General features: G+C 40.1%; 1 protein-coding gene across 4 annotated transcripts in view; it reads left to right on the top strand.

Annotated features, from left to right (window-relative positions):
* Window positions 1-17,227, top strand: part of MKLN1 (muskelin 1) — a 361,241-nt gene that overhangs the window by 291,270 nt on the left and 52,744 nt on the right. For all 4 annotated transcript variants that reach the window (XM_062199265.1, XM_062199202.1, XM_062199325.1 and 1 more), the window contains 2 exons: window positions 7,296-7,517; window positions 10,890-11,019. In XM_062199265.1, coding sequence (XP_062055249.1) covers window positions 7,296-7,517; window positions 10,890-11,019 — 352 coding nt within the window. The remainder of the gene's footprint in view (window positions 1-7,295; window positions 7,518-10,889; window positions 11,020-17,227) is intronic.

Genomic DNA, 17,227 nt, shown 5'->3' with positions numbered 1-17,227 from the left:
AGTGCCAGCCCCCACAATTATAACAATTCAGCTTAGGCCTAAAATTTTCTCTGGGAGTCTTTGCAGATTTCAGTAGTTCTTTGTTTTGTAAAACTATCTACTTGTGATATTTATATTAACATATAATCATTATAGGGAACTAGTAAGAAAAACATGATTAAGTTGTGTCTATCAAGTAAGTAGTTAGTGGAAAATCAAAAACATATTTTCAAGATACATTCCATATTGAATTAAGAATTTCTGCCTGCTCTGTGTAACTGAGCACTGCACAGCTGGACACATCCCTGTTGACATCTTCAGTGTCACTCAGGTAGAAAATACGAACTCTAAGGAAAGTTAAGCTGGTTCTGATCTTTAAAAAATATTCAACATCTGCGGATAATATTGTTAGGGAATCATTTATATTCTTGTTCCAAATGGCTGCATGTTTCTTTTACAAAACATACTGCTGTCATTATTTTAACAGGTTAAAAAAAGAATGGCTCGGGAAAAAATGCTTACAGCACGTGTAGAGTTCTTTTATGTGGCCTTTGTCTCTCTCAACTTTAATGCAGTAGGGTGTTCCTTGGAAGCTCAGTTCTGTTAAACAAGGCTTGTTTTTCAGCTCATTAGATGGTATACTAGAACGCTGAGGGTAAAGAAACCAAGATGTTAGTCCTTAGTTCTGTTTAGCTTTGTGACATGGAGCAAGTAGCATGATCTGTATAAGCCTCTATTTTGTATTCCATCTCATTTAAATAAAGCGTGTAGGTTAGAACTTACTACTCGGGATATTCGTGATGACTTTGGATCTCACACTGAATGTTCATGACATTCCAGGATTTAACACGATGCTCACATTAAAGTAGATCATAAGAAAGCTAGAGGCATGAAGAAACGTTTAAAAGTCATTTTTCTACTTTGAATTTTAACATTTAAAAATTATAATTTAAAGTTTTTAGATTTCTTTTTTATTATTATTATTTTTATTTGACAGGTAGAGTTATAGATAGTGAGAGAGAGAGACAGAAAGGTCTTTCCTTTGGTTCACTCCCCTAATGGCTGCTACGGCCGATGCTGCACCGATCTGAAGCCAGGAGCCAGGTGCTTCCTCCTGGTCTCCCATGCGGGTGCAGGGCCCAAGGACTTGGGCCATCCTCCACTGCCTTCCCGGGCCACAGCAGAGAGCTGGCCTGGAAGAGGGGCAACCGGGACTAGTACCTGGCGCCCCAACCGAGACAAGAACCCGGGGTGCCAGTGCTGCAGGCAGAGGATTAGCCAAGTGAGCCACGGTGCTGGCCAGTTTTTAGATTTCTTAAGAACACAGTTACAGCTTAGTTCTCAGGGTTTGCGTGTTGTTGCTTTGCGTGATTTTTCAGGAAGAATGAGAATTCAAACAAAAAGATTTTTATAAAATCATACACAAACCACATATTCAGTAAAACTAACGCCAGACAAAACAGACAACAACCAGTTCTTTCTGAGTTTAACCAAAAATGAAATACCCAGGACTTGTGTTGAAATCCACAACAGTGTAAAGGGGAGAACTGGGAATGCTGGTGACCTAGCTGGTGTATCACGAGGGAAGTGCCAGGAGCAGGGCAGCTGTCGGCCAGGTCAGTGAGTTCACGCGTGTACAGTGTGCAGAAAGCTTCGAGGGTGACAGCACTACTTTGTAAAAATGAAGGAAATACCATGAGGAAAGGGGACAGTGGCTCCTTGTTCACTGGCTAGTAAGGACCTGGAGGAACTCAGTTTGAGAAAGATTTTCCTAACTAGATGAGGCTCACCGAGTTTGAGAAGACATTGCTTCATGGAGGCACACAATTGTGAAGAAACCATTGAAGTCGGCAGCAGCAGTGGAGGGAGAACTTAAGCAGCGACATCCCTCTTCACAGGAACCTCTGTAAGATTATTTGGTCTGGGGAAATTCAGCTAGCTTACATATGAAAAACTAAAATGCAGTAAACACTAAATCTTTAGAGAGAGGTGCACTAAAGAAAACCAATAAAAAGAGAAATAACAGCAAGACTTCCCTTCACAATAAAGCAGATGAAAGTTATATCCCAGTATTTTAACATGAATTAAATGACTTAACAAAGCTTGAAACTCCGAAGAAAACTTCAAAGTATAAATTCAGATATGCAGATGATGTAGTCAAATAATAGGAACAGATGAAACCAGACCCGACAAAACTCAGGAAAAAAATTTGAGAAAAATATAAAAATAAATTTTCATATTTACAGTCGAAAAAATAAGGACCACATGGCATAGAAGTGAGAGGTAAAGAAGATTAGCCTGAAAATCATAGATTAGCAAAAGAGAGCCAACATTTACATAATTGGAAACAATTAAAAAAGAAAATCCAAACAGCGAAACAAATATTTGTATATAAAATTCAAGAAAAATTTACTGAATAAAGAAGACTAATCCACATAATAAATGCACACATTACATTCAGGGAAGCTTCACACAGTCAACATGAGACATACATTAGTTACACTGAATTTAAAAGGTAAAGACAATTTTTAGGCAGCTAGACAAAATGAACAAGCTAAAATGAGACTGGTATCAGATTTCTCTACATCTAATAAAAAAAAATAAAGCAACATCTAAAAGATACTCAAGAAATGACAATGTGAACCAAGTATTCTGTTCTAAGTAACAAGTTGTCCTTCAAGTCTAAACACTTTAAGGAATTTACTTAAAATGGGATATGAGTTAGCCAAGAAATGGCAAGAAAAACATAATTTGAAGTAATTGAAAATCTCTGCTTATTGGTATTCTCTGTGGGTTGAATTGGTCATTGGCAGGATGAATATATACTTTGTCCTCCTGCCCAACAGCCTATGAAATGACAAGAGGATACATTAGCAGTATACTGCGGGCAGATACACTGGGGTTTTCAGATAGAGAAAGGATTAAGCACCCCCACCCATTCTAAGTATTTGGAAGTAATACCACGAGAGAGAGGTACTGAACTCAACAAAATTAGAAATTAATTAAAACAGCTAATAAACTGGAAAATGCTTAAGATGTTAAGAGTTATTTTTAGAGTATTTCTGGAAGATATTCATGAAGAAGGAATAGCTAGAAAAATTATAAGTTAAAGATATGATAGTTAATAAAAATGTCACTAAATTGATTAAAAAGCAGGATCGTCATATTCATCTCTAACTTGGCAAATTAGTGAGCTAAAATTATGAGAGGAAGAGAACAGAAATAAAAATCCTAGGAGTTCTAGAGAGAATGAAGATTAAGGGGGGGGGATCATCAGGTGAGGTCAAGATGAAGGAGAAAAATTCCTACATAGAAACTTCCTCAGTGACATTATAGAACCAAAGATTAAAAGAAAATTCTAAAGCTTCCCACGGAGGGAAGATTGGTTGCCTTTTTAGGTAAATGAGAATCAGGTTGGCATGAAGCACTTTTGGAGATTGGCAGAGGGAGGGGGGTAGTTTGAACAACACAGGATACCTAGAAGGCTTTATAGCAATGCCTTCAATTTGTGTGAAAAGAAAATTATTTTGAACCCAATCTAAACTTTGCCAATTTTGTCTTTCGGTGACAGGATAAAATAAAGTCACCTTTAAGGTTAATTTTTTTTCCAGAAAGAAAAAAAAGTTTGTTTATTGTTTATTCGATTTTAGAAATTAAGTATCTGACCTGGAGACAGATATTCAGCCTACCAGTTAAGTTGCTCCTGCCCTGCGTTGGAGTGCCTGGGTTTGTTTCCTGGCCCTGGCTCCAGCTCTGCCGGTGTAGGCCCTGGGAAGCAGTGGTGGTGGTTCAAGTGACTGAGTTCCTCCCACCCACGTGGCCCTGGGCTGTGTTCCTGGCCCCTGGCTCCCGTCCAGCCCTGGCTGTTGCACCTGTGTGGGAGACCTGGAGGAGGGTCCTGGCTCCTGGCTTCGGATCGGCAAAGTTCTGGCCGTAGCAGCCATTTGGGGGGTGAACCAACGAAAGGTAGACCTTTCTCTCTCTCTCTCTCTCACGATCTATAACTACCTCTCAAATTAAAAAAAAAAAAAAAAAAAAAAAGTATAAACCTGGTAGAGTAGATGAATAGTCTTCCAATTTTTGGCTTAAAAGATTTCTTGAACACGTTGACAGAAAACACATTATTGTACAGAGCTTTATTAAGTTACTATTTTTTCAGAAACATTTTTCAGATATTATGAGCCAGAAAACAAATGAGAGCAAAAAGTTCCCTAGAGTGATTGAAATTTATTTTTGTTCGATAATTAACCTTCAGTGAAACTACTCGTCTTATCTAGGAAAGAATCAAGTTTAGAATAGGTAGCTGAAGGAATAAAATTGTATTTTGTGTTGTTTGTTAAGATATGAGAAAGAACTATCATGCTAATAGAGTCTCATTCTTTTCCTGAGTTGGTTTGGACTGGTGTGTTAGGTGAGCCGCCAAGATAAAGATGGTTGCATGTCAGCCCTGGTAACAAATGAGATTAAGCTACATCAAAGTTAAGCTTAAATATCCCCAAAGAAAAGAGAAACTCCCTTTTCAGCCAGACATTTGGGCTTGGTAATAGAGATGGGCTATTAGTATGAATCTGTGAATTTATGAAAATGGAAATAGATTCATTTAATATAGTTCCCTTGGGATGTTCAGCATGATCCCCAGATCCCCATTAGGAGAGATGAGCTATAAATTCTTAGAACAGGATAGCATACCCAGCTTTGTTGAAACCCTAGTGATAAGTAGTTGAGTTGAAACCATACTGAATAGTCATTTTCAGAAGTATATGGATTGTTTTCAGTGATATGATCATTTAAGATTAAAAAGTGGGAACATTTTATATGGAGTGCCAGGAACATGAAAACCTTGGTAACTTAGTTTTTCAACCATAAGTACCAAGATTGTTATAACCTTGTGGAATCGATTTTCATCTTACGTTCTGGTAATCTCTGAGAAACCTGGAAAATGGCAAATAAGGTAGATCTTTTTAGGGTAGGAAAAGCTTAGGTGATGCTAGAATTTCTTCTTTATTTTTAATGAATTAAGAGCCAGGGTGAGAGTGAGAGCCAGAGAACGTGCTGCCATCCACTGGTTTACTCTTCAGCTGGCTGTAATGACTAGGGCTGATCTGCAGCCACACCTGGGAGCCAGCTCTCCCGTGTGAACTTCGCAGGAACGCAATTGTCTGAGCCATCACTGCTGCCTCCCAGGGTCTGTATTAGCAGGAAGTGGAGACGGGATTGGAGCCAGGTATCCAATCAGGTACCAATGTAGAATGTAAGCATCTTACTGCTAGGCAACACCTACCCCTCTTTTTAATAATAATAACAATACAAAACATAATTAAAAGGTTGTAAAGCAGCTTCTTGTTTAAAAAAATGCAAAATAAAATAGATTAATGTAGTTTGGTGGGAGGGGAAAGTTGAATATATAATGACTAATATTTATGTCTTAGCAAAAGAAAGTTTTGTACCTGCAGTTTATCTATGTATTTTTTTTGTAAAGATTTATTTATTTATTTGAAAGGTAGAGCTACAGAGAGGCAGAGGGAGAGGGGAGGGAGAGAGGGGGGTTGTGGGAGAGGGGGAGAGGGAAAGAGGAAAGAGAGAGGTAGGTCTTCTCTCTGCTGGTTCACTCCTCAAATGCCTGCAATGGCCAGAACTGGGCCGATCCGAAGCCAGCAGCCTAAAGCTTCTAATGGGTCTCCTACTTGGGTGCAAGGGCCCAAGGACTCAGACCATAGCAGAGAGCCTGATTAGAAGAGGAGCAGCTGGGACTTGAACTTGTGCCTGTATAAGATGTGGCAGTTTTACCTGCTATGCCATGACGCTGGCCTCATGCAATTTATTCTTTAAATATAAATGCCATTGGGCCGGTGCCGTGGCTCAATAGGCTAATCCTCCGCCTTGTGGCGCCGGCACACTGGGTTCTAGTCCCGGTCGGGGTGCCAGATTCTGTTCCGGTTGCCCCTCTTCCAGGCCAGCTCTCTGCTATGGCCCGTGAGTGCAGTGGAGGATGGCCCAAGTGCTTGGGCCCTGCACCCCATGGGAGACCAGGAGAAGCACCTGGCTCCTGGCTTCAGATCAGCGCGGTGCGCCATCCGCAGCGCAGTGGCCATTGGAGGGTGAACCAACGGCAAAAGGAAGACCTTTCTCTCTGTCTCTCTCTCTCTCTCACTGTCCACTCTGCCTGTCAAAAAAATATATGTGTGTGTGTGTGTGTGTGTGTATATATATATATATATATATATATATATATGCCATTTGTGTTTAACATTGATTTCCAACTTGGATTTATATATTTTTTGTTTTTAAAGATTATTTATTTGAAAGGCAGAGTTAGAGAACAAGATCTTTCATCTGCTAGTTAACTTCTCAAATGGCCACAACAGCCAAGGCTGGGGCAGGCTGAAGCCAGGAGCCTGGAACTCCATCCAGGTCTCGCACATGAGTGGCAGGGACCCAAGCACTTGGGCCATCTTCCGCTGCTTTCCTAGGCACATTAGCAGGGAGCTGGATTGGAAGTGGAGCAGCTGGGACTCAAACTGATGCTTGTATGGGATCCCAGTGTCATGGGCCGTGGCTTACCCCTCTGTGCCACATCACTGGCCCCACATGTTCTTTAAAATAGAGTTTGAGTCTTATTATCTTGTTGACAAACGGCTGTTTTCTCACATTTTTATGAAAATCTATAATCTTGAGTTTGGAAGAATCAAGGTTGGCTTTGGAATGTGAAAATTAAACTTAGATAATATTATGAAAAGAGATAAAATTCTTCCCTACTGTAGAAATCACTCTGAAGACTGTTGTAAGTGTCTGTTAGTTTGTAACATCATTTGAGATTTCTAAAATAAATAGAGGTTCATTTAGCTATGTCAGTCTTCCTCGCATGTCTGCTTTATTATTTTATGGTAGTGATATTAATGTGATGCTTGTGTAGAATAGAAAAGGGAGATTATATAAGGAGAATGAAAAGAAAGTATAATCAGCCTTCACCCATAGAGTACGATGAGTGCTCACTCCTAGGTAGAAGTCAACACTGTACTTGTTACCATTGTAACAAGTTCTGCAGAAAAATCGTACAGTTTGAAAAAAAACAGAGAGCTCTTTACCCTAACATGTTTCACTCTCATTGGGCAGACTGGAAAAGATACTCAGAAATCCATCCTGTCTCTGCTAGATGGTGAATAATATTATATCGTGTGTATATGATAATGATATGTACTATCTTTAAGGTTTTTTTTTTACTTTTTAAGAATATAAAACTGTACACTTTGATTGCATCATAGAACATATGATTGGAGCAAACTAAAGCTATTCAATTTGTTGCCTTATTCTGATAGATGTGTATGGACTCAGAAAAACATATGATCTACACCTTTGGTGGCAGAATTTTGACATGTAATGGCAGCGTTGATGACAGCAGAGCCAGTGAACCACAATTCAGTGGGTTGTTTGCTTTCAACTGTCAATGTCAAACCTGGAAACTTCTTCGAGAAGACTCCTGTAATGCTGGACCTGAAGACATCCAGTCTCGGATAGGACACTGCATGCTGTTCCACTCAGTAAGAATATTCCGTACATGCACTGTGTTACTTTTGTCATGTCTATCTCTGTAAGAAAAGCAGTGTGAAACCAAATTCATCAGTAAGAGATCAGAGCTTTCCATTAGAAATAAATGATTTGTATAGCAGTGACAAAGATTAAAACTTCCTTTAACAGTGAACAAGATCTTCCATTTTATGATTATCTTCAATGTTTATCCATGTATTGTGGCTATTATCCTTATCCCTTTCTACTTACTGACTTCTCATAATAATTAGGAAAATTTGTATCTATTCTTATTTTCTCTCTGCTACTCGCCATTAAATATAAAGAATTAAGAATTGATTTTATAGACTTAAGAATAAAATTTATCAGCAGAACCAACTTAACAGACTTTTCAGACGTTTTAATGAAAGCTTGATCTTTTGTGAACACAGTTTTCAAACAATATTAAATAGTGTACACATTCTTTAACATTTATCCCATTTTTAAATTCATTTTATTTGTTTATTTGAAAAACAAGGAGAGAGAACTCTTCTGGTTCACTCCCCAAATGCCGGTAACAGCTGGGGCTGGGCCAGTCCGGAGCCAGGAGCCAGAAAGTGAGCCTGGGTCTCCCATGTGGGCGGCAGGGACCCAAGCACGTGGGCTGTCAACCGTTGCCTCCCAAGGTGTGCATTAGTAAGAAGCTGGAATCCAGACTTGAACCCAGGCACTATGATGTGAGAAGCAGCATCTTAAACGCTGTGTCAGATGCCTGTCCCTAACATGTATTTTAAACATGTGCTCTCTACAAAGAGAAGGAAATAGAGTATAATAATACATTTCTGTGTATTTGTCACTTTCAACAGTTACCAATAATACATCTACTCATTTACATGTATCTACCTGCTTTCATTGAATTTTATTCATTTTCTTGGTTTTCCTTTGATTTTTAAGTTAATTCTTACATTTTTATTTTTTGGCATATTTTAAAGCAGATACCATTTACTGTCTCATTATAGGCATAAGTACTGTAGTGTGTAGCTCTGAACACTAAGGGCTTTTAAAAATATAATACCATTATCACAGCCAACCAAATAACTGCACTTTCTTAGTATAACTTCATACTCATTCTGTGTTTACTTTTTTTCTAATATACTGAAAAATGCCTGTTTAATAGCTGGCTTGTTGAATTTAGATTCTAAAGAGATCTTGGCCGGCGCCGCGGCTCACTAGGCTAATCCTCCGCCTTGCGGCGCCGGCACACCGGGTTCTAGTCCCGGTCGGGGCACCGATCCTGTCCCGGTTGCCCCTCTCCCAGGCCAGCTCTCTGCTGTGGCCAGGGAGTGCAGTGGAGGATGGCCCAAGTGCTTGGGCCCTGCACCCGCATGGGAGACCAGGAGAGGCACCTGGCTCCTGCCATCGGATCAGCGTGGTGCGCCGGCCACAGCGCGCTACCGCGGCGGCCATTGGAGGGTGAACCAACGGCAAAGGAAGACCTTTCTCTCTGTCTCTCTCTCACTGTCCACTCTGCCTGTCAAAAAAAAAAAAAAAAGAGAGATCTATGTATATTGCATGTGATTGTTAGGTCTCTTAAATTTTTTTAATCCACAGCAGTAGACTTCCAACCTTCTATTTTATTCCCCTACATATATACCACTTACTTGTTTTTTAAAAAGTGAGTCATTTGTGCTCTAGAATCTCCCATATTCATAATTTGAGTATTTTTATCTTCATAGTGTCATCTAATACATTCTTCTATTGTTCATATTTTCTCTGAACTGGTAATTATATCCAGAGACTTGATTTTTAGATTCACTGCCCCCCCCTCCCCAGGAGCCTAGAGGGAGGTGAGAGAATATTTCTTAGGTACTGATTGTAAAATATGAAGACATTTAATGTCTAGTCATGCTTTTGGTTGTGTTTGAGTGTTGTCAGGCTGACCAGTTGTCAAGTTTCCTGCCAACCTTCCACTTAATGACCTCAGTGGCCATTGATACTCTTTGCCTAGATTTTACTAGTTTCTTAATCATTCTGTTTCTTCTGCATTTATTAATTGGGATTCAACTATAAAAGAACTTCCTTTCATTAACTATTTCATTACCCTGAAATGTAAACATACAGAATAGGCAGCATAATTGATTATTTTCCATAACTGATTTTCATATTAATGAGTTTAGATTTCAGTTACCTCATGAGGTTTTAAAGAAAATATTACTAACTCATGGGATTTTTATGTATTTGATTTTTTTTAATTAAATGCTATTATTCTTTTGATGCTCAAAATTTTCTTCCTATGTTTAGCCAGTAGGAGGCTCCCCCAATGTGTGTATATTTTTTAGTCAGACAAAAATGAAATCATGAGTTCATACTAATAAATTCAGTTCAAATTCAAGATTTTTAAAGTCTTTTACTTAATGTCTGTTTTGGTACAGGTACTTGTGTATCTTTTAAACTTAAAAATCCTACTTCATAAGGAAAATATTGCTTTATTTATCTGTAATGGTCTTTACAATAACAGAGGTAATAGGTCAGTGAGTGCTGTTTAAGATTGCTTTCTGATGATTTTTCTGCTTAGAATTTAGTCTCCCATGAATGGATCATTTTTTAAAAATGGAAAATCACTAGAAATACCATTTCTCTATATGACCTTATCTTTATACAGATCTATTTGTTTTTTTTTTTCAAATTTCAGAGATTTTTCTCCTGAAAAACTAATGCTTTAATCTAAAAAAATTTTGTTCATGATTCCAAAATCAAAACCATAAGTCAAGATACTTCCAGAGAAATCTGATTTTTATCTCTGTCTTCCTAGTGTCTTTATCAGACTTGGCTCTTGAAAAAAGATGACTCCTCTCTCTCTCCCTCTGCTTCCCTCTCTCTTCCTTCTCACTTGCTCTCTAGAATGCCTACCCTCTCCCCTGCTCTCTCATACACACGTCCCGTTTTCTCCTATCTTAAACAAAAGCCCCAACCTGTATACATTATCTGTACCTTGCGTTTTTACTTTAACAGGTTGTCCTGGAGATCATCTCTTAGCTTCTGTTTTCTTCCTTATTCAACATAATGCTTGGGTCGTGAAATCTATTACATCATTACTTTTGGGTGGGCATTTGGTTTGGCTGCTGACATTCCATGGTAGAGTGCCTGGGTTTGAGGCCTGGTTTGGCTCCTGTGGGAGCACTGGGTTGAGTTCCTAGCTCCCAGCTTCTGCCTGACCTAAGCCCTGCCATTGTGGTGTTTATGGAGTGATCCAGCAGATGAGAACCTGTGTGCACGTGCCCTCTCTATCTCAAATAAGTAAATAATTGAAAACAACATTACTTTTTTAGAGGTTTAATTTAAAAAAAAAAAAATTCTGAATTTTTCATGGAAGTGACAAGTCTCTCCCTTTTTTTTTTCTTTTTCAGAAAAATCGTTGCTTATATGTATTTGGTGGTCAGCGATCAAAGACTTATTTGAATGATTTTTTTAGCTATGATGTGGACTCTGATCATGTAGACATAATATCCGATGGCACCAAGAAAGACTCTGGGATGGGTAAGGGCCTTTAGCTGATTTCTCCTCGCATGTGTTAACTACTTTAGAAGGAAAACCGCATTCCATTTTTTTCTTTTTTCTAACCATTCTTCACCCTGTTCCATTTCTTTGGTGAGTATAATTCTAAGTAAGAGGAAGAAAACTCTGCCAGCTTTCCAATCCTGTTTAAAGTACATGAATTGTTCTCACAGCTTCCTACAAGCAGAAGGACAGTGTAATCTATGTTGGCTGATCCTTTCACCATCTGTTTTTATTGCAGTGATCTGTATGTAGGCACTAGGATGGCAGTGTATGTCTTTGAAGGGAGGACTTCGTGTGACTGGTAGCACCTTACAACTTTAGAAGCACGGCATTTAAGAAGTTGAGCTCCTAGTTGTAGTGCCGCCAGTTTGCTCAGTTTGTGCATAGTACCGCGGCATAATTGTCAGTAGTGCCCTGTTACTCTCAAAAGTGTATTGTTTGATAATTTGTAGCTTTACCTTACATGGTAGTTATTTTGCCTGTGATTACTGTAGGCAGAAGAGTGTCTTTGATTAAGGCCTAGTGGTTTAAAATGCCTAATTTTGAGAAATAGGGTGAGAAATTAGATCAGTTTGCTTTTCTTCCTAATGTTATTTATAAAGTAAATCTTTTTATGGTTGACTCTTTTGTAAAACAACGATAAAAATAACATGATCAGAGATAACATTTGTGGGTGCTATGTTGATTAACACAAACTTCTAAAATAAAACCAAAGAGATCTTTTTATTATAATAGTTCATATTTAAGAAGAAAGGCACCATTTTTTTAAGATTTATTTATTTGAAAGTCAGAGTTACACAGAGAAGGAGAGGCAGAGAGAGAGAGAGGTCTTCCATCTGCTGGTTCACTGCCCAATTGGCTGCAACAGCTGGAGTTGGCGCTTCTCCAAAGCCAGGAGCCAGGAGCTTCTTCTGGGTCTCCCACGTGGGTGTAAAGGCCCAAGGACTCAGACCATCTTCCACTGCTTTCCCAGGCCATAGCAGAGAGCTGAATAGGAAGTGGAGCAGCTGAGACTTGAACCGACACCCAAATGGGATGCCAGCACTGCAGGCAGTGACTTTCCCCACTACGCCACAGCACCAGCGCTGTATGGAGTAGTTTTGACTCTTGGGCTTTACTCCTGTCTTTTGTTCTGGAAACAAGTTAGAGGTTTTTTCTCTGGGAAGAAGACTGCAGGCAGAGGGGACAGGGTAGGAAACAGGGGAATTAGGCCTGCTATATAACTAATTCTTTGCTCCCATGATGCCTGGTGTATGTCTCCTGGAAGAAGACTTGGAATCACCTTTGTAGAAAATGTATGACTTCAGAGAAAAAGTCTCCAGATATTGTTACTGAAGATAATCTCCCCTACCCAGAGCCACCAGTGAAATGGCTGATATTGCTGGTAGTCCCTAATACAATGGCCAGGTTCATGGCCTGGTCCCCCTACAGTGTTGCCCACTGTACACATGCAGATTTCAACATTACGTCTTCATTTTTTAATGAACAAGTTGGTTTAACATTTTCTGTGTTAGGGCCTTTACTATGAAAGAGAGAAAAGCCAGAAAAAAAATCTGAAGTAATACACTGAGCCCAAGTGACTAAATATAGTAATAATCAAGATCACTTTTCTTAGGGAAAAAATATTTTATCATTAAATGGTAATAGATGCGGTGGAAGATTAGAGACTAAGAAAGAGATTTTTAAAAAGAGATTTTGTTAGAATGAAAAAAGTAGAATGGGTGTAAGATCAACCAAAGGGAAGTTTACCAAAAAGTGGACAATATGACAAAGATGGAAATTTGAGAAAATTAGCATCTTGAAAAATCATTCCAGGAAGTCCAGTGTTGAACTAATAACAGTTCCTCCAACCATAGAGAACAAAGAAAATGAAAGAGGCTAGTGTAAAGTAATAAACTAAATAGAAAATTTCCCCCAAATTGAGATGCTTGGTCTCCAGATTATAAATGGCCCCTACAGCAGTCAGTGCATTGAATTAAAAGCACAACAAAAACCTCTCTCCCTGCAGAGACATTTTTGGGCAGTGTCCATTTTCATGTATTGAGAATTAAGAGAAAATCCTAAAAGCTTCTAGAGAAAAAAAGTTGTATTCAAAGGGACAGGATTTAGTGTGATATAGAAATAAGAAGCAGCACTAGAAGAGAAAATCTCTGGGAAAATTATCATCATTTCATCATTTTGCAGTTCTATTCCTAATACAGTGAAACAAGAGGAAAGAAATGTTTTCAGATATGCAAGGTTTCTCAGTGGAATGTGTTTGCCTGCAAGAAGTAGAAAGCCCAATAAAAAATCGCTCAAATACAAACTCGTTCCTCTCACAGAACAGGAAGTCCAGAGGTAGACAGCCTGGGGTCGATACAGTGATGTAGTACTTACAGTGTCATCAGGCCCTTAGGTCCTTCTGTCTCTTTTGGTCTGTTTAAGATCAGGTTGCAGGAGCCGCACCATGGCATAGTTAGTAAAGCCTCGACCTGCGGCGCTGGCATCCTGTGTAGGTGCCAGCTGGAGTTCCAGGTGCTCCTCTTCCGAACCAGCTCTCTGCTATGACCTGGGAAAGCAGAGATGGCCCAAATCCGTGCGCCCCTGCACCCCGGTGGGACACCCGGAGGAAGCTCCTGCTCCTGGCTTCAGATCGGCCCAGCTGTGGCCATTGTGTCCATTTGGGGAATTAACCAGCAGATGAAAGAGCTTTCTCTCTGTTTCTCCCTCTCTGTCTGTAACTCTTCCTCTCAAATAAATAAATAAATAAAATCTTAAAAAGAAAAAAAGAGTTTGTAATCTCACAGGAGCAAGTTGTCTGAAGCACCTCAAATGTCATTTCTTCATTCCAGCAGGAAAAAAGGCAGGAAAGCAAAATTTGTCTAGAAAACTGCCAGCAAGCTTCTACTTAGAATTCATTGAGTAGAACTGTGACTCTTGGCTTCAAGAGAACCTGGGAAAACAAGTGTTTAGCTTTACCAGCTTTCATAGAGCAAACGAGGAATGGGTTTAGAAACAGCGGTTGGGTTATACAATCAGCGGTCACTGATACGCAAGAGTAAAAATGTGTAGACCTTTTAATGAACTTTTTCTTAAGAAGTTACTATGCCATATACTCTTAACAAAAAGGACTAAAGGTAAGAAGAGAACAGGAGCTGGGATCAAAAGGGTCCAGTATAGGAAAGCACGAGAGAGGCGTCCCAAGGTGACACCTGAGAGCAGACTTACTGAGCATGTGTGTCATCCTGCAGCAGGAGTGCATTGGATAGCAGACCTTTCTTCCTTACACAGACTCTCGTTTCCTGATATAGATCGACTCAGTAAATATGTTTGAGCATTTGGACTTAAACAAACAAACAAACCAACCATGCATAGGTCAACAGCCTCTGAAGTAGAAGACTAAGGCCAAGAAGACAACAGGAAGAGCAAACGTTTTTGTAAGAAAGGAAACATCATCACAGTAAATTTCTTGGCTCTCCATTGAGCAGTATTTCCCTAATAATAGAGGAAAAAGTGCCATCAGTTTCACAGGAAAGGGGATAAAATATAGTGGGAGGATAGTGTAAGTGTAGTAGAAGATGTCTTCACCTACTGAAGTAGGAAGTCCGTAGATGAGATCTAAAGCAGCAGCTTCAGCATCTTTAGAAATATGAACCCAAACGACTAATAACTACTTCCTCTATCTAAACCTGCCTGGCTTGTTTATTCATCTATTTTCTGTTACCATAAATGTGGGGGTGTATGAGTTGATCTGTGACTTTCTCTGGCATTTGAGAGTTATTCTGGGGCTGATGTGGTGTAGTGGGTTAAACAGCTGGCGACAGCGCTGTCATCCCAGATGGGCCCTGGTTTGAGTCCCGGCTGCTCTACCCGCAATTCAGCTCCCAGCGAATGCGCCTGGGAGAGCAGCAGAGAATGCCCCAAGTGCTTGGGTCTCTGCATGTAAGTGGGAGACCATGAAAGCTCCTGGCTTTGGCTTGGCTCAACCCTGGCCAGAGAGGCCATTTGGGGAGTGAACTGGGTGATGGAAGACCTCTCTGTCTCTCCCTCCCTCTTCGTGTAACTCAGAGAAATAATTTTTTAAAAAGTTATTCTAACTTTGCATTAAAATAACTAGGAAGGTAAAGGTAGTAATTCCTTTATAGTCTTAATGTAGCCCTCCCTGAAAAAGGTAGTAAACATTGTATGATATGACAATTATGTGTTGAAAATTAAACATGCTGACACAGTGCTAGACTAAGATTACCGCAGAACAACCAAAATCGGTTTTCAGAGTGCTTGTAGTGTAGTAGGTAGTATCGTTCTGATAGATTATCATGACTTTTCTTGACTGCTGTATGCCAAAATGTCTTTAATAGATTGAGACTCCTTTATAAAGTGAGAAAATTTGTGATCAGTGAAATATATTTAGCATCACTATTAGATAATAGCAGAGCTAGAATTTTGAAGTTTGAGTGCAAAGAAGGTGTTCTTTCTACCATACTGAATTGCTTCCCAAGATTAAAAGAAAGAAACATGGTAGAGTGATAGTGGCAGGAAATGGTAGAAGCATTCACTATAATAAGTGGGCTTTGGCTGGCGCCGCAGCTCAATAGGCTAATCCTCCACCTTGCGGCGCCGGCACACCGGGTTCTAGTCCCGGTCGGGGCGCCGGATTCTGTCCCGGTTGCCCCTCTTCCAGGCCAGCTCTCTGCTGTGGCCCGGGAGTGCAGTGGAGGATGGCCCAAGTGCTTAGGCCCTGCACCTGCATGGGAGACCAGGAGAGGCACCTGGCTCCTGCCTTCGGATCAGTGTGGTGCGCCGGCCGCAGCATGCCGGCTGTGGCGGCCATTGGAGGGCGAACCAACGGTAAAGGAAGACCTTTCTCTCTGTCTCTCTCTCTCACTGTCCACTCTGCCTGTCAAAAAATAATAATAATAAGTGGGCTTTAATGACTATATTAATGAAAAATTAAAAAATGAGTTATAATTACGGAATTTGCAAAGTTCATTGTTATAATGTCTTAGGGTCAGAGCTAGCTTTAGAGCTAGCAGAGTATGATAATTGTTCTTCTTGCTCCGTCTTCTTGTGATCATAAAAGTGACGCTATGCATATTGTAGACAGTTTGAAAATACAGAATGATGCAGAAAACAATGTTGAAAACCACCCAGAGGTCGTGTTAACAGATTAATGTCTTTCATTCTTGTCTTTTAGACTTATTTGTGGTTGGAAATTTAGCACAGTTTTGTATTCTTCTATTTTGAAATTTGTATTAAATTGTGGGTTTTTAAATTAATGTGGTTTTATACTATCGTGAACTATGGGTTTTGGTAGAAAAGACAAGTGGATTCTTAATTACTGCATTAATCACCTCTGAAATCAAGATCGCCATTTTTGCTGCCCATTGTTCAGCTTTTAATTGGTTTGTAGTCAATTATCTGACAGTGCAGTTGAGCTCCTTCATTAATTTATGTATACATTTCCAAAGATTTATTTATTTATTTGAAAGGCAGAGTCACAAAGAGGCAGAGAGAAATAGAGAGAGAGAGAGAGATGCTGGTGCCGTGGCTCAATAGGCTAATCTTCCACCTGCGGTGTCGGCACACCAGGTTCTAGTCCCGGTCAGGGCACCGGATTCTGTCCCAGTTGCCCCTCTTCCAGGCCGGCTCTCTGCTCTGGCCCGGGAGTGCAGTGGAGGATGGCCCAAGTCCTTGGGCCCTGCACTTGCAAGGGAGACCAGGAGAAGCACCTGGCTCCTGGCTTTGGATCAGCAGCCATTGGAGGGTGAACCAATGGTAAAGGAAGACCTTTGTCTCTGTCTCTCTCTCTCTCACTGTCCACTCTGCCTATCAAAAAAAAAAAAAAAGAGAGAGAGAGAGAGAGAGAGAGGTCCTCCATTTGTTGGTTCACTCCCTAAATGGCTGTAACAGCTGAAGCTTGGCCGATCTAAAGCCAGGAGCCTGGAGCTTCTTCCAGGTCTCCCATGCAGGTGCAGTGTCCCAAGGACTTAGGCTATCTTCCACTGTTTTCCCAGGCCACAGCAAAGAGCTGTAAAAGAAGTACAGCAACTGGGACCCAAACCAGCCCTCTATGGGATGCCACCAGTGCAGACAGCTGCTTTACCCACTATGCCACAGTGCCGGCCTCTAATTTTTATTTAGATAGATAGATAGATAGATAGATAGATAATTAGATATGTCCTAAGATTTATTTATTTATTTATTTATT

The sequence above is a fragment of the Lepus europaeus genome, chromosome 1 (genome assembly GCF_033115175.1).
Source record: "Lepus europaeus isolate LE1 chromosome 1, mLepTim1.pri, whole genome shotgun sequence".
Taxonomy (NCBI): Eukaryota; Metazoa; Chordata; class Mammalia; order Lagomorpha; family Leporidae; genus Lepus; species Lepus europaeus.
This window is presented reverse-complemented; position numbering and strand designations above follow the sequence as displayed.